Source organism: Gobio gobio (assembly GCF_949357685.1).
Source record: "Gobio gobio genome assembly, chromosome: 1".
NCBI lineage: Eukaryota > Metazoa > Chordata > Actinopteri > Cypriniformes > Gobionidae > Gobio > Gobio gobio.
The window spans coordinates 20,818,196-20,845,419 of record NC_137097.1 but is presented as its reverse complement, the minus strand read 5'-3'; the positions used below and the strand labels follow the sequence as shown (position 1 = coordinate 20,845,419).

The following is a 27,224-nucleotide window of genomic DNA, read 5'->3' as shown; positions in this document are numbered from 1 at the left end:
AGACTTCACCTTAAGACATTACCAGACGACTTCATTCATCAACATACCGAATACACGCAAGGACCCCAGGTGAGAGACCACTTTGAAATGATACGCACAGGCAGTGTTGTGACCGTGTGAATAGTACCAACAGATCATGAGCTGTTTAAATCTCAACAGTATTGCAGGAAGACTCAGATTGCATTAGGAACTAAAATATATCTTCAAACGAATCAGATGCATATGTCATTTCACCGTAGGCAATGGTTAGAAATTATTTAAAGGTGCCCTAGAATGAAAAATTGAATTAACCTTGGCATAGTTGAATAACAAGAGTTCAGTACATGGACATCACACGAGTCTCAAACACCATTGCTTCCTCCTTCATATGTAAATCTCGTTTGTGTTGTTGATTAAACATAGGCTAAATTATAATTCTATCCGATAAAAGGGATTGCGCTACCCAGTTCGCTGTTTAGAGTTTGTGATTCAAAGTGAAGAAGCTATCGTTGTAAAATGCTACGGCGACGCATTACAATGATTAAAATATTTTAAGTTGTGACTGCTGACGTTATGAGTTAACGTGTAAAGTTAACATTTATATGCTAGGTCAGGGGTTTTCAAATTTTATGATGCCAAGGACCCCCAAATATGATGAATCTTTTATCACGGACCCCCTTCCCAAATTCCATCTATATATTATTATCTATGAAAAAACATTTAATATCAAGTGTGACATTATAAAAAACAACATATTGTTTCCAAACTTAAATTGGCTATACTTAATGTTGGATGTATAAACCTGAAGAAGAACATTTTCAATTAAAAATTATTTGTATAAGCAATTTTCAGAATGAATGTATGTAAGCAGCTTGCGTATTGCGTTAAGAACCCCAGTGAGCGAGATAAAGGGGACTATAGGGAGAAGAACTCACCAGAAAGATACAAAGCAAACATCTACAATTCTGGGAAGTATGTACGGCAAGAAAGAAGTGAAACATTTAGAAATGAAACAGTTAGAATGTTTGGTAGACTTTATAAATTCTTGTTTTGTCTTTTCTGGGGACCCCTTACAACCTTCTGGGGGTCCCCGGACCCCAGTTTGAAAACCCATGTGCTAGTTCACATGTAGGCTGAAGTTCTAGTACTGACGTTACGTTTTGCAGGTCTTACTGAAAATAAAGACTAAACTTACCATTCAGAAGCGTCCATTTCCAATCTCAAAACAATTGGTTGTTCCTCAAAATCTGCATCTTCGTCAGAAACAGGATCAAACATAGAAGGTTGGATGCATAATCTCTCCATTATCATAACGGACCGTATAGATGTGTATCTGTAACTAAAGCTACTGAAATTAGCCGCGCAGTGAAACAGCCAATCAGAGCAGAACTGCACATTAATATTCATGACCCTTCCAAATGAGGCAAAAACAGACCATTTCATTCTAGGGACAATTTCTAGGGTTGTAAATGGACCGTATCTGGACAATTTTTGCCCTTAAATAAGCCACATACCCTCTATGTAGATATCAGAGAACAATTTAAAATATTGTTTCAACTCATTCTAGGGCACCTTCAAACTTATGCATTTATTTAATTCAAGGATTTTTTAAACATTGAACTAGAGTACATTGTGAGACAACAATGTGAGAACTAATGAAATCAGTAACAAGGAAAAATAACTTTAAGTAGTTTTAAATGATTAAACTTCAAATGTATAAATATCCCCATTGTTCGCTGTTATTTACTGCAGCCATGGCATCAAAGAAGATTGAGGTGGCGGCTCTAGGAAGACCTCTGTTTCCTGGGATGCTGTATGACTGCCGTGAGGATACCTTCATTCCAGGTGCTGTCCTGAACCTACTGAAAAGCTTGTTATTCCTCTTCTCACCCAAATGTGAATATTCAATTAGTCATCATCATGTTTCATTGAGTCCTCTTATGAAACTGTTAAAGGGATAGTTCACCCTGAAACGAAAATGAAGCCATCTTTTACTCACCCTGCTGTACTTTTATCATTTTCGGACCTCAAAAGCAGAAGTAAAATAAATAAAAAACATCCTGCACGCGTCCTCCATATAATGGCAGTGAATGGCAACCAAACAAAAAAAAAGGATACAAAAGTATCACGCAATGATACAGTGAGACGTGTGCCATATATGGAAAGTGTTCAGAGGCATACTACAAGGTTTTTGTGAGAAAGAAAAATACTGAGCTCAGCCGTTACTCTGTGTGTTCCTGTGAGTGTGTGCAAGCCGTCAGCGCTGACTCATGCTTACTATAACACCCAGGATAAGCATACACGCACCGTTTTGAGAAATCAGGCTCAATAAAAAATCAACCTCGACTCTCGTTGTTGTGTCTTACAATGCAATTCCTTATGCTGCCTCTAGAGACGCTGTTGTAAGTGTAAGAAAAGAAGAAGAAGAGTTGGTTTTGAAGTAGACATGTGAAGTTGCTGTTCAGAATAACCTATGAGAACTACAAAGCTACATATGGTGTCATGTTTACTACCAGCAGATCAAACACTCGTATTCTCTATAAGGTATAGGATAAGAAATAATACGGCTGGGCTCAGTATTTTGATCTCACAAAACCTTATAGTATGCCTCCTGAACACTTTCCATATATGGCACGCATCTTCCTGTATCATTGCGTGATACTATTGTATCCTTTTTTTTAAGTTTTAGCTTGGCCGCCATTCACTGTCCCCCCAGACCAGAGCCAATGATTTTGTTTGAGCTATGAAAAATAATATAATGAAAATGTTCACATTTTATTTGTCGTATCTTATTATTTTAGTGTAGAAGGAGTAAGCCAATTGTTTTTAGGATGGCAAAAAATGTTAAAAGTTACATTTTTAGGCTGATTAATTTTCATAGGCTGCTCTACCTCAGTGGTCAAAATGATCAAGATGGCCAATCAAATCAAAGAAGGCGGGGCTTACTGTCATACTGTCACTGTCACACCCGCAAACGAGAGCTTGTGGAAAATGTAAGTAGATGCAATGTAATCTCAGACAACTGTTTTATGATAGAAATGTTGAGCTACCGACAGTAATAGACTGCAAACTACTCAACTTTCTGTGAAATTTTGCTGTTTTGAATTGAAAAAATGTGATCATGATTCATCTAATTCATAAATTAATGTGACGACGAGGCAAAAAACATTTGAATTTTCTACATACTTTCTACAACTTTAAAAATAAAATATTTGCAAATAGTTTAAATTGATTACTCTAGAAACTACAATTAGACCTATAACTTTACAATTCTCTTAAATCCTTTAACTATTCAATTCCTTTACTATTATTATTATTATTATTATTATTATTATTATCAGGGTGCGATTTGTGAAAACAAATACAAGGGGGATGCCTTTTAAAAGTTTTTAATCACACAGTGGAGCTATAGATTATTTTTTGGCAGATGCATTTTTTCTTTTTTACAATAAACATTCTGATTTAACTTTGAGCTTTGAAGTATTAAATAGATTAGCTTTGATATTTGACCTCTATTTACAATGACACTAATAATTTCTTAATTTCTGATAGGAATGCAAAATCAATCTGTAGTTATTCATATTTTGAATAGAATAACGAGACACAAACCTGTACATATTCAATCGCGTTTGCTCTCATTTATTTTTGATCACAGTGCATCAGCTGTACACAAGGATACAAACTTTTAGTCCACATTTGGAGAAATATGTATTCACACGTTTACCTCATATTTCTTTAGATAAAACAGAAACATAATTTCTTAATGACTCATAGAAAGACGATTCTCTGCCGATCCATTAGTCAATATTGCGTGATAATAATTTACCTTACGATGTCTGCAAATTTCAGCGTTCTGTCTCATTATTCATTTATGCATTCGTTATTATACAGGTGCTGGTTATATAATTACAATTTCATCAAAAAGTTGATTTATTTCACTAATTCCATTCAAAAAGTGAAGCTTGTATATTATATTCATTCATTACACACAGACTGATATATTTCAAATGTTTATTTCGTTTAACTTTGATGATTATAACGGACAACTAAGGAAAATCCCAAATTCAGTATCTCAGAAAATTAGAATATTACTTAAGACCAACACAAAGAAAGGATTTTTAGAAATCTTGGCCAACTGAAAAGTATGAGCATGTCCAGCACTCAATGCTTTAGTTGGGGCTGGTTTTGCCTGAATTACTGCAGCGTGAATATAATATACAAGTTTCACTTTTTGAATGGAATTAGTGAAATAAATCAACTTTTTGATGATATAATATCTGCATAAGGTCACAATAGAGTGAGTTTTGAGCAGAAACAATGCATTCATCTCATACTGGCACTCTGTAATATATTAATGGTGCGCGGCTGACTTTCTAAAACGCTCTGCATCGATTGAGGCGCGTGAAACAGGAGACGCTAACAGCCAAAGTCAATTTCTGATTTTATTGTTTGGGGTGGGGGGGGGGGGGGGGGGGGGGGACTTACCCCCTAGGAGTCTGAGCTGTTTTGGGGCCCTTTAGAAGTTTTGACATGCTCTGACATTTGTTTTTTTCAGTTGCTTATAAACACATTAATGGCAAAAGTGTAATTACACTGTATTCAGCACAAACTGGGCTACCATAATATGTGAGCAACATGTGTGTACATGCTTGTATTTTTGAGAGAATAATGTTTATGCATGATTTTTGAAAAAACTAAAAAAAAAAAATTAAATGAAGGCCTCAAAACACTCAATAGATATGTGTCCACAAGACTTTTGACTAATGGGTGTATTTGCCTAATTTGTGTTTTTGCTTCAAACTGAAGTGAGAATCATTGAGCCTACTCATTCGCATGAAACAATACACTGATTTAACATTTGTAAGACAGTTTTTCTTCACAAAGCCAGTATGCGAGGAGGCGTGATATCTAATGAATAATGCTGGATATCACCTGAGAGAACAAAAGAACACAATAACCCACATAATGAGCTGCATAATGAATGAGCTTCAGGTGTGTGACTGAGAGAGCAAAAGAATGCTCTTCTTATTTAGTTGAAATTGTACTTATCTAGTAAATGCATCTTGATTTAAGAATGTTTAAATATTTAGACTAGAAACAAGACAAAACATTTTCTACATTTATGTTTTTAAAAAGTAGTCTCGGGCAAAAAAAATAAAATAAATAATTAATATTAAGATACAATTTATACAAAATTAAGTTTATTTAAAGAAAGCAATTCACTTTCTACAAAACAACTCCAGAATCATTTCTCACAAACTTTGATATTAAATTAAAAAATTTACATAAGGCTATAATATTTAAACATCAATATGAATAAAAATATATTTTACTGGTACTATATTTATAGCATCTGAGCAGACATTTGCGATATAATAAAAGCTTTATTGATGTGTGTCATAAATCACTAGTGTGAGTACCCGTGATTACCAGCAGAGGGCACTCCACCCCGGACTGTCACTCCTTCATAGACTTACATTACCCATAATCCTTTACCAGGACTCATTAGCACTCACTGTTTACACCTGTGTCTCATTTCCCTGTTCAGACAGCCGACTCGAGGGGGGTTAATGCTTAATGGGCCATTTGTGCCAGCATAAAGACTATAGCTTTTGCTGAATATGAACAAAAGAATAATGATAAAACAGTAATGAGGATTAGGTCTCATACTCTCAAAGGTGTAAAACTATCGTCAATTGAGCACATTGTAGCATGAATTGAGCTGTTTCCCTCGCCAGACATTAGACTAAAGACTGCAAATGGGTGTTTGCAGGCCAACAAATAGCATCTTCTCTAAAAAGTCCTGGCATGGTCATGGTGAAAACAGACCACAGATTGATAAAAAAGGTACAACATATCATTACAGACATCAAATGATTTGAGTCTTCTAAGAAAAAAGAGTCTGCCCTGACCTTTTTTGTATACTGCGTTAGCATACACTGACCAGTCCAGTTCGTTATCGAGATGGACACCCAGATATTTATAGGTAGGGACTACCTCAATACTCTCTCCGTCAATCAACACAGTGGAATGTTGTGTCTTCCGCCTGCTAAAATCCACTATCATCTCCTTTGTTTTCGATGTATTAAGGAAAAGCCCATTGCACCTACTCCAGTGTGTAAAATTCTCTATTACCCTCCTGTACTCCACCTTCACACATGCCACCACAGCTGTATCATCTGAATATTTTTGGATGTGGCAGGATGGAACTGGAGGGTATGAAAATTATATGATTATATGAAAAATCAGATGTATATAATGTGAAGAGGAATTGAGAAAGTACTGTTCCTTGGGGAAATCCAATGTTTGTCACCACTGTTCTAGAGGCAGCATTTTCCAGTCCGACAAACTGTGGTCAATCTTCCAGATAGTTCGAGATCCACTCAATGAAGACAGGATCCACACTTAATGTCTCAAGTTTCTCTTTAAGGATCGGAGGCTGGATAGTGTGTTAAATGCACTAGAGAAATCGAAAAACATTAGTCTGACATACCCTCCAGTTCCATCTAAAAAGAAGAGAATCCGGTGGAGCATGTACAGGACCGCATCCTCCACACCCACATTTTCTTGATATGCGAACTGCAATGGATCAAGTGCTTGCTGTACCTGGGGTTTCAGGAGCCATAGCAGAAGCTTCTCAAAGGTCTTCATGATCACAGATGTCAAGGGCACTGGTCTGTAGTCCTTGACCGCAGCCGGTCTCCCTACCTTGGGCACCGTCACAAGGCATGAGGTCTTCCACTTAACGGGAACATGCCCAGTTCGAAGGCTCCAGTTAAAGATGGCTTGCAAAGGCACGGCCAACTCTGATGCACAGTCCTTTAGGACCCGAGGTGAGATCCCATCAGAGCCCGCTGATTTGCCAAGACGCACTTCTCATCTCTGCTCGCACCTCATCAACACTGAAGAAGCCACCAGAATGTGCCAAAGCAGCAGAGGTGGTACAGCCGCTGGATAAAACCGGACAGGAGGCAACAGCAGAGGCTGTACAGCCGCAGGGTGAAACGGGACAGGAGGGAGCAACAAGGGTGGTACCCCCGCTGGATGGAGAAAAGCAGGAGGCAGCAGTATTGATGGTACAGCTGCTGGGTGGAGCACAGCAGGAGGCAGCAGTATTGATGGTACAGCTGCTGGGTGGAGCAGAGCAGGAGGCAGCAGTATTGATGGTACAGCTGCTGGATGGAGCAGAGCAGGAGGCAGCAGTATTGATGGTACAGCTGCTGGGTGGAGCAGAGCAGGAGGCAGCAGTATTGATGGTACAGCTGCTGGATGGAGCAGAGCAGGAGGCAGCAGTATTGATGGTACAGCTGCTGGATGGAGCAGAGCAGAAGGCAGCAGTATTGATGGTACAGCTGCTGGGTGGAGCAGAGCAGGAGGCAGCAGTATTGATGGTACAGCTGCTGGATGGAGCAGAGCAGGAGGCAGCAGTATTGATGGTACAGCTGTTGGGTGGAGCAGAGCAGGAGGCAGCAGTATTAATGGTACAGCTGCTGGGTGGAGCAGAGCAGGAGGCAGCAGTATTGATGGTACAGCTGCTGGGTGGAGCAGAGCAGGAGGCAGCAGTATTGATGGTACAGCTGCTGGGTGGAGCAGAGCAGGAGGCAGCAGTATTGATGGTACAGCTGCTGGGTGGAGCAGAGCAGGATGCAGCAGTATTGATGGTACAGCTGCTGGGGGGAGCAGAGCACTTGGTGGAGCAGAGCAGGAGGCAGCAGTATTGATGGTACAGCTGCTGGATAGAGCAGAGCAGGAGGCAGCAGTTTTGATGGTACAGCTGCTGGATGGAGCAGAGCTGGAGGCAGCAGTATTGATGGTACAGCTGCTGGGTGGAGCAGAGCAGGAGGCAGCAGTATTGATGGTACAGCTGCTGGATGGAGCAGAGCAGGAGGCAGCAGTATTGATGGTACAGCTGCTGGATGGAGCAGAGCAGGAGGCAGCAGTATTGATGGTACAGCTGCTGGGTGGAGCAGAGCAGGAGGCAGCAGTATTGATGGTACAGCTGCTGGGTGGAGCAGAGCAGGAGGCAGCAGTATTGATGGTACAGCTGCTGGGTGGAGCAGAGCAGGAGGCAGCAGTATTGATGGTACAGGTGCTGGATGGAGCAGAGCTGGAGGCAGCAGTATTGATGGTACAGCTGCTGGATGGAGCAGAGCAGGAGGCAGCAGTATTGATGGTACAGCTGCTGGGTGGAGCAGAGCAGGAGGCAGCAGTATTGATGGTACAGCTGCTGGATGGAGCAGAGCAGGAGGCAGCAGTATTGATGGTATAGCCCAACACACAGGGTCTGTATGATGTTTTAAGGTAAATCAAGTTATGATCCGACTTACCAAGTGGGGGCAGGGCCAGTGCGTTATAAGCGTCCTTAACATTCATGTAGCACAAGTCCAATGTATTATTGTGCCTTGTGGGGCAGTTTACATACTGCATAAAGCCACCCAATCCCCCGAAATAACAAACATTGCATCAGAATGTTGTGACTGACTTCTTGCCACTGTGTCCTGAACGACGTCATACGCTACTGTGGGATCAGCGCACGGTGGAATGTAAACAGTGATGGCGATGATGTGGGAAAACTCCCGTGGCACATAGTAAGTTCTTAAACTCACTACTAGCACCTCCACATCCCGACAACAGGATTTGTGTTCACAGTTGTGTGACTAGAATGGCACCATTTATTATTCACAAGAAGTGCAAGTCCAACTCCTTTGGTTTTGTCACTCATCTTAGGATCTCTATCCGCCCGTACCATGGTAAAGCCCGGTATGCTAACGGCAGACTCAGAGATGCTATCAGTCAACCACGTCTCAGTAAAAGAATACAGGCTGCACTCATGATAAGTTCTGTCCTTATTCACCAGGGCCTCCATCTCCTCACATTTATTGAATAGGGAGTAGATATTCCCCATGATGATCGTTGGTAGGAAAGGTTTATATCTCCACTTCTTGGTCCTAATCTTGACACTGCCACGGCGTCCACGGAAGGGTTTCTTGAGTTTGCGCAGAATAGGGTGTATATTACTTTTATATTTTCCCCGCAGATGAAGGAGTTCTTCCCGTGAATATGGTATCAAACACATACTGTCAGTATACCTCACTAACACATTTGGAAAAAATTAATTCCTAACACAAACACAGAGTTTTGGACATAGCCTCAGATTTGAAATGGAAGCATGACCACACTCGTGGCTTCACTTTAGTTGTGGTTATAAGTTGTTATACTACATTCACATAATATTTTTATACATATATTCTTACAATATATTCTTAATATTTTTTTTTTTGAGCCTATATATCTCCACACTGTCTGAGTAATTCTGTGTTTTCAGCTGTAAACTCTCAAGTGTTGGCTTTCTAGAAATATATTTGTTATGTGTCTATTCAGAATAACTTGTGAGCAGCAGACTTTTTACTATGGGTATGTCAAAATGCCCAACTGGACAAAATGGGGACTGACAGGCAAGGGGTTAAAGTCATTTCTCATTTCAGGTGTTACTCTGTGGGATAAGAAGTCACTGAGAGAAGATTTGGACACCCGTCCACAGCCCATGACAGATTTGAAGTTCAGTAGCTCTGACTCTCTCTCTAGTAAGTCCAATCTCCTGGATGTAAGTGCTTCCCTGAAGGCCAGCTTCTTAGGAGGGCTGGTGGAGGTGGGAGGATCTGCCAAGTTCCTGCGTGACACCAAATCCTCAAACCAACAGTCCAGAGTAACTATGAATTACAGTGAAACCTCCAGATTCGAACAGCTCACTATGACTCAGCTGGGAGACATCACCTACCCTCAGGTGTTTGAGCAGAAAACTGCAACTCATGTGGTCACGGCTGTACTGTACGGAGCTCAGGCCTTCATGGTGTTTGATCGGACATGTTCAGAAGAGGAAAACAAGCAGGAGATTGAGGGAGAACTGAATGTCATGGTCAAGAGCATCCCTGGATTTTCTATTGAGGGAACAGGGGCTGTAGAAATGACAGATAGTGATAAGCAAAAGGCTGAGAGCATTGCTTGCACATTTCATGGTGATGTCCGTCTTGAGCAGAACCCCACCACTTACATGGAGGCCCTAGAGGTGTACAAGAAGCTCCCCACTATCCTGAAGGAGAATCCAGAGAATGCAGTTCCAATCAAAGCCTGGCTCTATCCTCTTTCTCTACTGGATTCAAAATCTGCTCAGCTGGAGAGAGAAATCACTACACGTCTGGTTTCCAACACTGAAGACATAATAGAGGAGCTGAGAGAGGCTGAGAGGACATGCAACGACCTGTCTAACAGAACGATGGTGAATGCTTTCAGAGACATCAAAGAGAGGCTGTGCTTATTTCAGGGATCTCTGAACATTTACCAAACAGTGCTCCTGAAAGCAGTGGCCAGGGCCTTGCCTGCTATACGAGGAGGAGAGATGGAGGAGAAGTCACTGGAAGACGTCCTGAAGATCCACTACAGCTCCCCTTTTATAGCTGACAGCCTTAACCAGTGGTTAGATGGTGCACAGACTGAACTTGACCTCTTGAGTTCTCACACGAAGATGCTGGAGGGAATCCCAATTCAAGACTCAAACCGTCTCAACACCATCTTCTTTAATCTTAATATTGATGTTGTGGTGTGCTTGACCTTCACATCTCTGAAGTATGAAGACCCGTATCTTTCAGCCCTGAAGGAGTTTCTGGAATCTGACAAGTTTAAAGAGCTAGATGGGGAAAAAAGCATGGTTTCTGTGGCATCTGACAGAAAGTGGTTCAACGATCCTGATGTCATCTCAAAGATGAGAGAGACCTTATCTCTTTTCAGAAGTTTTTCAGAGGCTAATAAAGATGAAAAGAGATACAGATTCATTATCTCTGCCATCTCCGATCCATCCAGTCCAGGCTCTTCCATCCGTCTGTATGAAAAAGGGCAGCTGACAGACACTCAGTTCCAGCCCGTGTCGAAGCCTCCCCCTCCAGAAGTGAAGGAGGTCCTGGAGCGCAGTGTGTCCCTGAAACTGCAGAAGTCCCCGACTGGAGAAACTGTGCAGTACAGAGTGGAGTACCAGCAGCTGAACGGGGAACAGTGGCATGTCATAAACACACCTGATGAAAACTTTAATCTGACTGGATTGGAGTTGGGAAAGCAGTACTTGATCCGCTACAGGATAGTGGGTAAAGTGGGAGTGAGTGAAGCCAGTGACACTATCGGCCCCATACCGTCTTCAGGTGAGTGTTGTATGCTCATTTCTTTGCATTAATCCTTTTTTAAAAATATAATTTGCTTCAATCACACAGTCAATGTTTGTATTGACAACCATATTTCCTAACAGGTGTGGCTATCAATAACGTTGTAAAGCGTTTCCCATTTGACTGTATGAACATACTATTTCCTTTGTTACAAATAGATCTTAAAGACCATCTTTCAGCATTATACAATCTACAAATCCAGCGTCGAACTGGGCCTTGTTTATAAAACAACCATCGCCGAAATGCAACGAACAAACAAAAACACTTGCACTACACGGTTGCTGCTCCGGAAAAACAACCCGCATCCACTGTCCCCTTAATGCTGGGGTCTTTGGGAAGCTGTACAGGGTTGTCTTGCCCTGGCAACCAAAAACTCACGTCTTTGGTGGCATTGTTGATTTCTGGAAGTCCTGTGACCTGTGTAGCGCAAACCCCCCAACCCAACGAATAAGTAGACACTATTCATAGCAATGCATTTGTGAACATGAAGCAAACACTGATCTGTATAAATGAGTCTATAGATCAGTGGAAGGAAATAATATTTATATCCATCACATAATACAGTGTAATGGAAACATTTTATAATATGGTTAAACAATTTATTGATATATTCTCAAAATGAAAATTTTTAAAGTAATTATAATAGTATAATAATTCCAAGGTGATGATGTGTTAGCAACGGATGTAGGGAACATTTCCTCTTGACATGATAATCACACTCTTCATGTCTGTTGATTTCCACAGACCCTGATCCCAAGACCAGGAGCGATTTCCTACAATGTAAGTGACTGAGAACACAAGCAGAGAAACTCATGAGTGTGTTCATGTTCTTCCTGGAGAAGAGGAAAGAAAACATGACAGAAGAGTTTTAGAGCTGATCATGTGAATGATGATTAAACTGAACTGAGACCCTGATGATATGTTGAACATGAAGAGTTCAGCTACATTACAAGATCAGATTCATTATCCCTGATTCTGATGTGTTTTCTCTTCATCAGACTCACTTCGGCTAAATCCGGACCTGAATACAGTGCATAAAGACCTCAGTCTGTCTCAGGACAACAGAGTGATTACATTCACTGCATCAGATCAGCCGTATCCTGATCATCCTGACAGATTTGATGAGTGGCCTCAGGTGTTGTGTAGAGAGAGTGTGAGTGGACGCTCTTACTGGGAGGTTGAGTGGAGTGGAGATAATGGTGTGTGTATATCAGTGTCATATAAGAGCATCTGCAGGAAGGGACAGGGTGAGAAGTGTTTGTTTGGAGGTAATGATCAGTCCTGGAGTTTGTTCTGCTCTCCCATCATTCGCTCATTCAGACACAATAACATAAAGACTGATCTCACTGTAGAGTCCATCAGCAGTAGAGTAGGAGTGTATGTGGATCCCAGTGCAGGAACTCTGTCCTTCTACAGCGTCTCTGGAGACACACTGAGCCTCATCCACAGAGTCCAGACCACATTCACTGAGCCGCTCTATCCAGGGTTTAGGGTTTGGTCTGAATCATCAGTGAAACTGATTTGATGAATCAGGATAGACTGTAGAGAGATTCTACCCATAATGCTTTGAGCTCATGATACAGTGAGGAAGTATTTGAACACCCTGCTATTTTGCAAGTTGTCCCACTTGGAAATCATGGAGGGTCTGAAATTGTCATTGTAGGTGCATGTCCACTGTGAGAGACATAATCTAAAAAGAAAAAATCTAGAAATCACAATGTATGATTTTTTTTTTACTATTTATTTGTATGATACAGCTGCAAATAAGTATTTGAACACCTGAGAAAATCAATGTTAATATTTGGTACAGTAGCCTTTGTTTGCAATTACAGAGGTCAAACGTTTCCTGTAGTTTTTCAGCAGGTTTGCACTGCAGGAAGGATTTTGGCCCACTCCTCCACACAGATCTTCTCTAGATCAGTCAGGTTTCTGGCCTGTCGCTGAGAAACACGGAGTTTGAGCTCCTCCAAAGATTCTCTATTGGGTTTAGGTCTGGAGACTGGCTAGGCCACGCCAGAACCTTGATATGCTTCTTAAAGAGCCACTCCTTGGTTATCCTGGTTGTGTGCTTCGGGTCATTGTCATGTTGGAAGACCCAGCCTCGACCCATCGTCAATGCTCTAACTGAGGGAAGGAGGTTGTTCCCCAAAATCTGGCAATACATGGCCCCGGTCATCCTCTCCTTAATACAGTGCAGTCGCCCTGTCCCATGTGCAGAAAAACACCCCCAAAGCATGATGCTAGGGGGTGCACCCATGCTTCACAGTAGGGATGGTGTTCTTGGGATGGTACTCATCATTCTTCTTCCTCCAAACACGTTTAGTGGAATTATGAGCAAAAAGTTCTATTTTGGTCTCATCTGACCACATGACTTTCTCCCATGACTCCTCTGGATAATCCAAATGGTCATTGGCAAACTTAAGACGGGCCTTGACATGTGCTGGTTTAAGCAGGGGAACCTTCCGTGCCATGCATGATTTCAAACCATGACGTCTTAGTGTATTACCAACAGTAACCTTGGAAACGGTGGTCCCAGCTCTTTTCAGGTCATTGACCAGCTCCTCCCGTGTAGTTCTGGGCTGATTTCTCACCTTTCTTAGGATCATTGAGACCCCACGAGGTGAGATCTTGCATGGAGCCCCAGTCCGAGGGAGATTGACAGTCATGTTTAGCTTCTTCCATTTTCTAATGATTGCTCCAACAGTGGACCTTTTTTCACCAAGCTGCTTGGCAATTTCCCCGGAGCCCTTTCCAGCCTTGTGGAGGTGTTTGTCTCTAGTGTCTTTGGACAGCTCTTTGGTCTTGGCCATGTTAGTAGTTGGATTCTTACTGATTGCATGGGGTGGACAGGTGTCTTTATGCAGCTAACGACCTCAAACAGGCGCATCTAATTTAGGATAATAAATGGAGTGGAGGTGGACATTTTAAAGGCAGACTAACAGGTCTTTGAGGGTCAGAATTCTAGCTGATAGACAGGTGTTCAAATACTTATTTGCAGCTGTATCATACAAATAAATAGTTTAAAAAATCATATATTGTGATTTCTGGATTATTTTTTTTTTATTATGTCTCTCACAGTGGACATGCACCTACGATGACAATTTCAGACCCCTCAAAACAACTTGCAAAATAGCAGATTGTTCAAATACTTATTTTCCTCACTGTATATCAGTAACAGTGAGATTTAAATTTAAAATAGTATTGTTATTGTGTCACGAAATGTAGTTTTAAGAATTTTTCAGTGGAGAATGTAGTTGTTTAAAGGGGTCATGAACTGTGTTGTTTTGTTGTTTTATGATGTTTCCTGGGGTGCACTTGTAATGTTATAATGCTTTTTACATCAAAAATTGTCATAATGTATAAATAAAAGGCATTTTTCCTACCCTGATTTCAGCCTCTGCTCTGAACGCTCTGTTTTAAGGGGCGTGTCTGCTGTGAGACTTCAGTGTCAACACCCCCTGCTGTGATTGGCTAATGTCTTTCCATTTGAACTGTCTAGGAATTGTCTCTATACCTGGATGTTTGACAGTATTGATTCTTCTTGTGATTGAACTGAAAATGTACACAATCTCACAAAAAGAACAGCTAATGTCTGGAAATAGGCTACAGGACGGAGACAATCCTTGTGTATTTGTGACCAATAATGTGTTTATTTATTTACTTATTTATTCAGCAGCATTGCTCGATGTAAGAGAGAAATGAATTCAGGTTAAGAACAAAGCAGGGGGGATGTAAATGTAGGCTACATTACCATTTTGTTCATCAGAAAGCATAGGTATTATGCTTAAGGTTTGCCACAAATTGGCGAAAACAAACTTGTTTGTGTGGGAAATCTTTTTTTAATCAACAATAAACCCGACCTCGACCCTCGTAAACAAACCTCCACGCAAATGATCGCTCTATGGTTTTCACAAACAATAATGTACACAAAAGATTATAAAATAGTTTTACTTATGCATATATGATTAAGGAAAAGGCGCATACACATATGCCCACTGAAAAAATACAAAACATGATGAAAGTCCAAATATCAGTCGCAATAGCGTTAAAAGACAGGACTCTTGAGGTGGATCAACATTCTACTACACAGGTCTTACCGCATTTTAATGGAGCTGGGCTGTGTAGTAAAAGGAGGGGCTGGTTTGAATATTATAGAAAACACCACTTTTTACGCCGTATTATGCAGATATTAACGCCGTTTCTGTGGGGAAAACGCCATTGTTTGTACTACAGAACGCGGTAATTTGCGAGTAGTTTCGTCTAAAACGTCGCAAATAACAGCGTTTTCTGGTTTGGTTACTGAAGTTTGGATACAAAGTAAAGTTTCCTAACTTTATTTTTTGTAGGCTATTTAACCGTTGTAGCCGACTGGCGCTGACTTTGTTTGACTGAATTGTTTGCTCTATTTCTTTTACTTATAATTTTATAATGAAAATCACTAACTCCAACAAATTAATTTCCAAACTACATAAACTTATATCAAATAATGATGCAACAATTATAACAACCATGACCAAATGGGAACAAGATCTATCCTTCTCCCTCAAGAAGTTTATAATGGGCTTGAGGGACACAGATATTTGTTCACATTGCACATTGGGGAGCACAGATGACTACTTTCACGCCACATGGACCTGTCAACCAGTTCACTTATTTTGGATATCAGTGACCACAAAACTCTCCAATATCATGGGCTGTAGAATCTCCGTCACTCTGTTTACTCAGCAACAGCATAGAAGTTGATAATCTCCCAGTCAAATATAAAAACCCACTCCTCATTTCACTAACTATCGCCAAGAAAGTAAAATTGTGTTAATGAACATTAACCGCTTCTGTCATCAATAAGAAAAGATTCTGAAAGATTATTATTCTTATGCTGTTTGATATATATAGTTTTATACTATAACATGGAGTAACTAAGGCTTTTTGGCAGAAACTAGTTCCCACAGTAATTGCTTTTTCCTTGTTTATAATGCATCAAACAATAAACAGATAGAAAAGACAGAACAGATAGAAAGTACATTCAAGGGGAAGATATAATTAGCAGGGTCTCCAGAAACTGAACACCACAGCCGTTAATATTAGACTAGTTTACAATATTATGAACACACACAGAGGAAAACAGAAGATTTAATTACCGCTCAGAATGGGCCTCGAACCCGGGTCTCCAGAGACTGGTGCGCTAACAAGAACTAAACACCACAGCCGTTAATATTAGACTGGCTTACAATATTATAAACACATATCTGAGAAGCTCACCTGCTGAGAAGCTCACCTGAGTAGAGATGCGCACAAATGTCTGTCAGCGAGGCGCCATGCGCTAGAGCCCAAGAGGAGGCAACGCTCCTAGTGGAGTGTGCTCTTACCCCAAGGGGGCACGGCCTGCCTTGAACCTGATATGCCAGGACAATGGCGTCCACTATCCAGTGAGACAACCTCTGCTTGGAGAGAGCCTTCCTTTTCTGCTGCCCTCCATAACAGACAAAGAGCTGGTCTGAGGTCCTGAAACACTGCATCCGGTCTACGTAAGCGCGAAGGGCGCGTACTGGACAGAGCAGTGCCAAGGCTGGGTCTGCCTCCTCCACGGGCAGCACTTGCAGGTTCACCACCTAATCCCTGAAAGGAGTGGTGGGAACACACGCTTCGTCAACCGAAAATGCCTGCAGTTCCCCTACCCTCTTGATGGAAGCCAGGGCAATCAAGAGCGCCACATTCATTAAAAGGAACTTCAACTCTACGGATTGCAGGGCCTCAAAGGGAGCTTTCTCCAGGGCAGATAGAACCACTGAAAGATCCCAAGAGGGCATCTGAGGAGGGCGAGGCGGATTTAGCCTCCTCGCCCCCCTCAAGAATCTGCTAACCAGGTCGTGCTGTCTTCTCGGCGAGAAGAGCACCAGGTGACAAAGAGGTTCCACTTCAACGCATAGGCCTGTCTGGTAGACGAGGCCCTAGTGGAAGTGATGGTAGCCACAACCTGAGGTGGCAGGGTTCTCAAAACTACCACGTGGGTGCCAAAGGGTGCCCCCTCTCTGAGTCAGGAGGTCCTTCCTCAGGGAGGGGCTGTCGCAAGGAGTACTAGTTCTGAGAACCAGGTCCGGCTGGGCCAATATGGGGCGACCAAAAGGACCTGCTCCCTGTTCTCCCTGATCTTGCACAGAACTTGTGCAAGAAAGCTCACTGGGGGAAACACATACTTGCGTAGGCCCCGCGGCCAGCTATGCGCTAGTGCATCTATGCCGAAATACCAGCGGCAATGGGAAGAGTCGTGGGAGGCAAACAGATCTATCTGTGCATCGCCAAACGGTTCCCAAATCAGCTGGACCGTCTGGGGATGGAGTCTCCATTCCCCCAGCAGCGTCTGAACCCGTGACAGCTAGTCGGCCACACGGTTCAGTACTCCCGGGATGTGAATGGCACGAAGCAACCTCAGATGCTCCATAAGAGGAGATTTAAACATTAACATCCACATACTGCCATTGCACTGCACTTTACTTTCCTATTGTTACTGCGTAACAACCTGTAATAAACCTTGCACATTATACTTCTTTATATATACATATATATATATTTATGTTAACCACTTATTTCTAAGTCTACAGTTTATCTCACTTATCATATCCACTTATTTTTTTATATTTTTATATTTTAATTTTTATATTTTTATTTTTATCTTATTTCCTATTTTTATCTTTTACTTGATTTATTTATAATTCTACTTATGTTAATACTTTTTATTCTAATTTTATTCTATTTCTATTTTAATTTCTTGTAACTGTTATTTGCACTGTCCATGGAGCGGACCTGTTTACATTTCACTGCCAGTTGTATATTGTGTATATAACTGTGTATGTGACAAATAAAACTCTTGAATCTTGAATCTTGAATGGCAGGCGAGTTGCGACATACGGCGGGAGCATAGACCACCTTGTCGGTTGATGTACGCTACTGTCACCGTGTTGTCTGAACGGAGCAGTACATGCTTGTCCTTGAGCAGGGCTCGGAAGCGGTGCAGGGCAAGACATACGGCCAGCAACTCGAGGCAACTGACATGCCATTGGCACTGGGGTCCTCTCCAGGAGCCCGCGGCAGCATGTCCATTGCACATGGCACCCCAGGCCGTGGCAGTGGCATCTGTTGATACAACAACATGCCTGGAAACTAGTTATAGGGGAACTCCTGGCTGTAGAAAACTGAGGTTCGCCCACGGGGTGACTGGGACCCGGAGCGTGCCCTGTTGCCATGCCCACCTCGGGACTCGATCGCGAAGCCAGTGCTGAAGCGGTCTCATATAAAGCAAACTGAGCGGTGTGACCGCGGCTGCGGATGCTATATGCCCCAGGAGCCTCTAAAAGTATTTCAGTGGAACCGCACTCTTGCCCTCGAATTGGCGAAGACAAGTCAGCAGTGACTGCTCGCGCTCACTCGTAAGCTGCGCGTACATGGCGATCGAGTCGATTTCCATACCGAGAAAAGAGATCCTCTGCACTGGGGAGAGTTTGCTCTTTTCCCAGTTGACCCGAAGGCCCAGACAGGCTAAGTGCCGAAGAACCAGGTCCCTGTGTTCGCAAACCTGCTCTCGAGAGTGACTCAGAATCAGCCAGTTGTCGAGATAGTTCAGGATGCAAACCCCATGTTGCTTGAGTGACACGAGGGCTGCCTTGAAGACTTTTGTGAAGACGCGAGGGGACAGGGCTAACCCAAATGGGAGAACCGTGAACTGATATGCCTGCCCCTTGAAGGCAAACCGTAGAAACGGTCTGTGTCGAGGAAGTATGGAGACATGAAAGTACGCGTCCTTCAGGTCGACCGCTGCAAACCAATCCAATGGACGAACGCATTCGAAAATGCGTTTGGCTGTCAACATCTTGAATGGAAGCCTGTGCAGGGTTCGGTTCAAGACGCGCAGGTCCAGGATCGGTTGTAACCCACCATTTTTCTTGGGTTCAATGAAGTAGGGGCTGTAGAAGCCGGACTTCATCTCGGCTGGAGGGACAATCTCAACCGCACCCTTCGCCAGTAGGGTGGTGATCTCCGCACACATGACAGGGGCGTTGCCACCCACCATGGTATAGCGACTCCCCGAAACCAGGGAGGAGATCGTGTGAACTGAATTGCATAGCCGAGCCTGATGGTGCGAGCGAGCCAGCTGGACAGGTTGGGAAGCGCAAGCCAGGCTCCCAAAAACTGAACCAGCAGGGTCATGCGAACTACAATTTTTGAAGGTAAATGTCTGTATGCCTCTACGATCATATCTATTAATTCACTGCCCTCTTGAGAAAGGTGATTTTCAATGTCTGTATTATAAAAATACCTAAATAGATCAGAGTTTTCCAGGTCAAATTCCCTTTTCAAGTTTTCAAAAGATCTGTTAATGTACACACTGCAGTGATTCCCTTGTCCGTCCATCTTGTAAAAGGTCTATCCATCTGACCACTTCTGAATTTTAGAGAGTGCAATGGCCAGATCAACAATTTGCATTCCCCCTCCATTTTGTATTTATTCACTAAATCCCACCAGATCTTAATTGTTTTATCTACTATAGGATTTGGTTCTATCGGTTGGGTAGATGCTTTCTCACCCAGTCTCGTTTGTGGTTGGCATGCTCCATAGTTTAGCTCAATGTGTTTCCATTTGGAGTAATATTCTGATGAACACCAATAAACTATATATCTCAACTGAGCAGCTAGGAAATATTCTTTAAAATTTGGAAGAGCAAGTAGAGTTTTGAGCTTCACCCTTGGTCTTGCCCCCTTCCAGATAAATCTACTCACTTGTTTATCCCATTTACCAAATTGAGTATTTGGTATACAAATTGGCAGTGAAATGAATAAGTACAATAATCTGGGCAACACATTCATTTTTATCACCTCTATCCTTGAACTTAGATTACTAGTGTTGCCCATTTTGTCAAATCCTTTTGTATAGCTTCATTAATCTTACTATAATAAGCCTCATATAATGTGTTTAGTTCTGTAGTCAGATAAATATTTTATTTTTCCTGAATCCCATTTTAATTTGTATGTTCGTATAATTGAGTCAGCTGGTCTATATTTTATACAAAGGACTTGGGTCTTTGAAATGTTTAACTTATACCCAGATTTCTTTCCAAAGTCTTTTAGTAACGTTAAAAGTTTAGGAAACGTATAATCCGGATTGCTGAGATATATTATGATATCGTCTGCAAAGAGACCTATCTTATGTTCATCCTTAGCGACTGTGACTCCTTAAAAATTCTTTACTTTGTCTTATATACTGAGCCAAAGGCTCTATAAACAAGGCAAATAGGGAAGGGCTCAGACAACATCCCTGCCTTGTCCCTCTGAAGAGCTCAAATCTGTCTGTTAAGTCGCCATTTATTTTAATTCTAGCCACTGGTTTATCGTACAGGGCCTGTATACATTTACTGTATACTGTATACATAAGTGTCCAACGTCCTAACTCCTTCTCTGGTACCTCTTCTCCAGTCCACTGAATTACAAAGGCCTTCCTGTGTCAATGGTGCAGACGCTAATAATCAGTCATTTTTTCCCGCTTCTCTGAAACTCCATCAATTTCTCTTTTGCCCTCTGTGCAGTAGAGCTGTGCTCTCGCCAGGAACGCGCCTCCCGCTGCCATCCCAGGGACCTCTGTAGTCGAGTCTCCATAGCGACTCCTTCCGTAGCCGTTGTCGGCTCCTCCACTCAAAGCCACGCTTCCGCAACTCCAGCCCAGCTTCATGTGCGCTGCTGTATGTTCCAACGCCACTCTCCCAATGGATCCGTATGCTCGTGTAGGGTGTTTGGAAATGTACAGCACTTTCTTAATCTCTTGATGTGCCATGCGTTTTTGGACGATCTCAGTTGCATAGTCATGGTCAAAATAAATGTTTCTCCCCTTTGACTGAATGCGTCCCTTTTTCCAGGCCTCTTTGAGGACTAGCTCTTTAGTAGTGTATTCTTGGAAATTGACTATAATTTGTCTTGGAATATTATTGGGTCAAGGCTTGGCTGCAAAGACTCGGTGGGCTCGCTGAATTTTAAGATCCAAATCCGCTGGCAAAGGTAACTTGCGCTTGAGGAAATCTGTCACGAATTGCGGTACTGACTTCCCTTCAGGGCCGTCGCAAGGGGGGTGCGAGGCCCTGTGCGAAGCTGACATGCGAGGCCCTCTATATACAATTGATTTGCGCGCGTGTATGCGGCCGGGTATTGCTATAGTAACGAACCGAACTTTCGCATATCTGATCAAAAGTTGTTTGACCAATTTCAGATGCTGCAATTAGAATTGAAAATGGACTGAGTAAAACTCTATACAATCTTGACGTGTGTGATGCAGCACGCACGGTCACTCACACGCTCATAACAATTGTAAGATCTACTGCATAATGATAACCTAAGAACAACAACAACAACAATAATAATAAAGCAATTAAAGGATTAAAAGCGATCTAAGGGAATAACTAGCCTAAATAAGAACGGTATGAAGAAAATTGCAAACATTCACTCTTATTCGTCTAATAGTGAAAACGCAAACGTTTCTTGTCACATTCATTTATGATTTACATGACTTATAACGCATCATTTCATTTCAAGAAAGCTAAATTTCATAGAAAGTTGAGTAGTTTGCATCACTAGATAGTCTATTACTGTTGGTCGCTGAACATTTCTATCGTAAAACAGTTGTCAGTTCAGCTGTACAGCACAAGCATCTCCACGAACTCTCGTTGCGCTGTGGTTATGACTGACAGCAAGACCCGCCTTCTCTGATTTGATTGGCCACTCATTCTGTCACTGACGAGCGCTGTTAGAACGGTGAAGCAGACTAGACAAACTTCAAGCACTAGAATTACTACATAAAATGCATAAAAAATAATGCATAGTCTTTACTGTGTAAATTATATATACATTTATTCTTATTATAGTTACAAAAGTGATTCAGTCATAGAGATAATAGAGATAAATGTCACTCTTTTGTTGTTGTTTGATTAACATTAATAATGATAGCGAGTTCATTTAGATGCTGCCACTTTAAGACCGACTGTACGGGAGCTTGTCTCTCAGTCTCTCTGACAGCGCGTAGAGTTGGCTGTCTCTGCTTGCTGTGCTTTAAGGCTTTAACATCACCTGTGTTTATACTACAATGCTAAAAAACGCATGAAAACGTCAAGCTTTCGTGACCGCGCAGCACAGCCCGACACGTCACATGAGCGTAACTGCAATAGAGACATATTAACGTTAGTCCAAAATCGTTACCAGTTGACATTTCTACTGTTTAATCGTGTCTACCGTCATATCGCTCACCCCATAAGCCAGATTATATATATTATAATATATATATATATATATATATATATATATATATATATATATATATATATATATATATATATATATATATATAGTTTTAGTCCACGACCACTTGTTATATTTATGCCTCACCTTGAACTTCATCTTGTTGTTGCAACCCGGCAGCCTGATTAGATTAGTCTCCGTGATTGTGTGTTGGTTGAGCTGCTTATAGTCACAATATTGGCATTGACAAATTTATCCAGCGATCCTCTCAGTGACTTCTGAAATTCTTCTTTCTTTTTAATTATTTTCCTTTTCTCACAACCCGACTCGTGTTTACGAAATCGGTCGCGCTCTCGTGCAGCACCGACATTTTTTCCTCAGAGTGAGCGGCTCACAGTGGCGCGACCGCGCAGAACGTTATATCGAAATTTGAAAAATAACTATAATAATTTGCAGATTTTTTTTTTCACGTGGCCTTGATTATGCATTATTGAGAGACAGTAGGAATTGTATTTATTATCGATGTTGGGTGGAAAAACTGTAATAAAAAATAGACATAAACTTCATAAAATGCAGGCCAGGCGCGAGGTCCTCTAGAGGCGCGAGGCCCTGTGCGGTCGCACACTTGGCACAGCCCTTGCGACGGTACTGCTTCCCTTCCTCTCCTTCTCCTACCCCGAAAATGCGAATGTTGTTCCTTCGGGATCTGGATTCGAGATCGGTCAGTTTGTTTTGAATACTCCTCTGTCGCTTAATGCTTTCAGTCAGCGCTTCGGTCAAATCCAGTGTAATGTCCTCAACACGACCCACGCGATTCTCAGCTTCTTCCATTCTTTCAGTCAAACCTCTCATTTCCTCCGTCAAGTTGTGAAGTTTAATACCCATCTCCTGGCTCAGGGTGTTGATGTCCTTTCTCAGTTTGACATTGTCCTCCTTCAGTTCGGATTTAAGCATTTCTATTGCTTCCAATATAGCGCTCAAAGTTTTGCTAGCTCCGCCCGGGCTCGTGTTAGCGTGCTCGGTTACGTTGCTAGCTTTTGTCGCCGATATTGCTTTGTCTCCTTTGGGCATTTTGCGTCTTTTTGGCCTTTAATGTTTTGAACCCCACTCAAATACTTAACTTACTCTAATAATGAATAATATAAAATCGAGTTTTGGTGGGTATTTCCATCAATCTCGGAGAGCGGTCACCAAACACGTCTATCTTGTTACGCCATCACCGGAAGCCCCCCCTATTGTGTTTTTTAAAACCAGTGAGGAATGTATTGCTGACAAAAAGTTTTTTTCTTTCCCACTTCAGTAATATCTTCATAATAATTCTTCTCTCTTTTCCAAGTCCCCCAAAATCCACTAAAATATTCACAGACATCTTTATCTTCTAATAATTTGATACTAAAATGCCAGTAGCAGCTTTTATGATTTGTTCTTTCTACTGTGCATTCATTATAGCGTTCTTTAATAATGTGTATCGACTGGAAGTCAGTTGTAGTTGTTGTGTTTCTCTTTCCTTCAGTGATTCTGCTTGTTATCATCAGGTGTTCATCACTAATGCTCAATCATCACTTATCTAATCGCTGAATTATCTCATTAACTTCTCTCCACACATCTGAGAAATGCAAACTATCAATTATACTGTCTAAACAGAAATATGATTGTGCATGATGCTCTTCCCCATTTCTGTCTAGATTCAAATGTAAGGTACAATTCCAATCACCACCCATAATAATGCAATACAAGTTTTTATTTTATTTTTATGTACATGAAAGCATGAGAACAGTTGCCATTCTCATGCTGGTTTTACCACTATGGGACGTGAGATTATGAAATTGTGATTGTGTAATCTGTATTTGTTTTTTATGGGTAGTTTTCTGTGGGGTTTTTTTGGCCACACAGAAAAAAATCCTTTAAGTTATTAAGTTTATATATTTTATTTTGATTTTATTTTATTGGTAAATGTCATTGTGTGTATGTATGTGTGTGTATATATTACCATATATGTGTATATATTATTTTACCATTCTAACTATTATTTGTCAATCCTAAACTGAACAAAATAAAAGCAAAAAAACCGTAATAAATTGTTAACAGAGATTATTTATACAGTCATGCATCAATTTAAACATTTTCTAATGTTTTAATTTGATTTAGACAGATTTATTAAAACAAACATTTTGAATGCAATGTTTTGCGATTGATCTCAGCTATAGCAATACAATATCTTATGTCTTACATATGTGTGTTTATTTTATGTTTGGCTCGGTAAAGATGCTAAGAGCTCATTTAGAGAGATGAGAACAGCAGATTTTAAACCATCTACATTATTATTATTATTATTAAATGCAATGTATCGCTCATATTACACCAGACACATTGAATGTTTGATTCTCTTTTTTCTCGCTTAATGCCAAGAAATGTGTTTGTGGTGCATTCCCAAGAAAACCTCCTCTCACTTCCTCTTTTCAGGCTCATAAATATGAGTTGAGTGAGCGTCAGCGACACAGCGGATGCTTCCTGAGCTCCAGATCGAACTCTACGAGACTCTTTCAGCACACAAACTCAAGAACAGCACACAGGTAAATCCACATCGCCTTCAAATGAAGCCATATCATTCCATAAACCATGTCTAATTATTCATGTGATTTTTTTATGTTGAAGGTTGAAGTTTTTCTTTTTCTTTGTCTTGTTCTGTGTAACGCTGTGAAAAGCCAATCCGATCTCATGGCAATTCATACATATTTTACCAGGTGGCTAATTCATACCAATTTGTACAAATTAATAAGATTTTTGCTAAATCGTCCGTATTTGGCGAGTTGGTCAATTTGTATGATTTCGTACGAATGGCCACTAAACCTCCCCATCACTGCTGTATAGACAAATCCTACAAATTCCTATGAGTGAGGTCGTACAAACTGGTCATGAGATAGCGTTGGAAAAGCAGATGACTTTATGTAATATTTATAAATGGCAGTGGCTAGTGACACTAAGTGAATATAGCTTATTTATCTTCTATATACACATGTAAAAGTAGCAGTTCTTTGCAATGTGTAAATAGTAATTACATGCAATTTATACTTCATTTTGACAGATACACACCCTTTGCTCATCAGTATTGTTGTGCATTAACAGGATGCAATAATAACACAGAGTGTAAATTATTAAAATTGTTAAATGGATGCCGCCTTAATGGGACAATAAAAAGGCCCTGCCTACACCGACCCCTACCCAATAAATGCTTTTATTATTATTAAACATTTCCTTAGGCACTTTATTTCCACTTTTAGAAAATGTTCTTAATTTTTATTGAAAGTAAAGGCCTTTCCGATGTGATGTGTGATGGGAAAAGGGAGAAGAGCGAGCTCTGCAAAAGGCGGATTCGAACTCGGGTCAAAACCAGCTCCTCCAACCTCACGCTCTGCTGACTACACCACTGAAGACGTTGAAATACACGCGTCTTTTGTTTGTCCCAGAGTGGATGAATCTGAAACCGTTTTCGTGTGTTCAGCCAATCGGTATATTTAGTGAAGCAGTGATGTCCTCAGCCCACGTCTCGCACAAGCTCTTCTCTGTTTTTAGTGCGTCTCTGTGGCAGAATTACAGCGCCATACACTGCTCTGGCATTCACACTGCAGCGTTTTGAGTCGGTTAGGGAAAGCTCTTAATGGACTGCTAACTTCTGCTCTCACAGCTGGTGTTCACTCTCATACTCAATATTGACTTTCTCATCCTGCTCTTTTCTCCCGTTGTTCCTCAGGATGAGATCTGCAGCCCTTCTCCTGCTCCTCTTCATGCTGGCTCTCAGCGATGCTGTTAGTCCATTTGATCGTTTCCAGTCCAGACACGTTATTACAAAAAATTTCAGAACTGATGAGATCACTGCTTGGGAGGATCTCCTTACACAAAGAGGTCTCTGTGCAGATCCCCCTCTATCCTTCATCAAGGGTTCACCAGGTACAATGAAATATATCTGTACAAATGGCACTCCAGTGACTGGGGAAGATAACCATTTCCAAAGTACAAGAAACTTCCAAGTGTACAAGGTCAGCAGCCACAGGGGAAGTGATGGTGCGTGCATCATTGATTACTGTTTTACTGTCAGTGATCGTGTAACTGTTGCCTGTGATAACAGCCGTGAACCTGTTCACTATGTGGGACCACGTTTTAATCAAGGACAACATTGCTAATAAACCGCATGTTTTGCTAGCAGTGCGACTGCTATATAATGCTTGAAATGATGCTGTACTAATACAAATGACCTGTGGATTATAATCTGATATAATCATTCCACAAAGCAATATAATCTCAATAAAAGCTTAATGCAGAGTTTCCTATCCTCTCTGGTCTTTATTAAATCACATTGATAATCTGTCAGGTATGATTTGAGGGAAAGCATCACAAACACTTGAACATAATGTCTGGATGTCCTTCATTTCATCAGAGCACATGTCTGAAATGCAAATCTCTTCTTTAATGTCACTTTTCATGGCTCAGCTAGTGTTGGAGGTTTTTAGTGGATTTATGCCAGCCAGTGCTGCTGAACGTCTCTCTCTCTCTCTCTCACACACACACACACACACACACACACACACACACACACACACACACACACACACACACACACACACACACACACACACACACACACACTCTCTCTCTCTCTCTCTCTCTCTCTCGGTGCATGCTGGGGAGTTTGGGTGCGTGTGAGGGTGTCTAATGAGGGGAGGGTGATCGTGTGCTTGTTTCAAACTTTTCTACAAACTTTTGTTTC

General features: G+C 41.4%; 1 protein-coding gene across 1 annotated transcript; it reads left to right on the top strand.

Moving 5' to 3' along the window:
• On the top strand, positions 1 to 26,781 carry LOC307127796 (stonustoxin subunit alpha-like). Its single transcript, XM_079819229.1, has 7 exons — positions 1 to 69; positions 1,732 to 1,824; positions 9,465 to 11,168; positions 11,934 to 11,969; positions 12,188 to 12,342; positions 24,923 to 25,032; positions 26,211 to 26,781. The coding sequence occupies exons 2-7, from the start codon at positions 1,734 to 1,736 to the stop codon at positions 26,638 to 26,640; spliced, it is 2,526 nt and encodes an 841-aa protein (XP_079675355.1). The 5' UTR covers positions 1 to 69; positions 1,732 to 1,733; the 3' UTR covers positions 26,641 to 26,781.
• Positions 26,782 to 27,224: the final 443 nt, after the last annotated feature.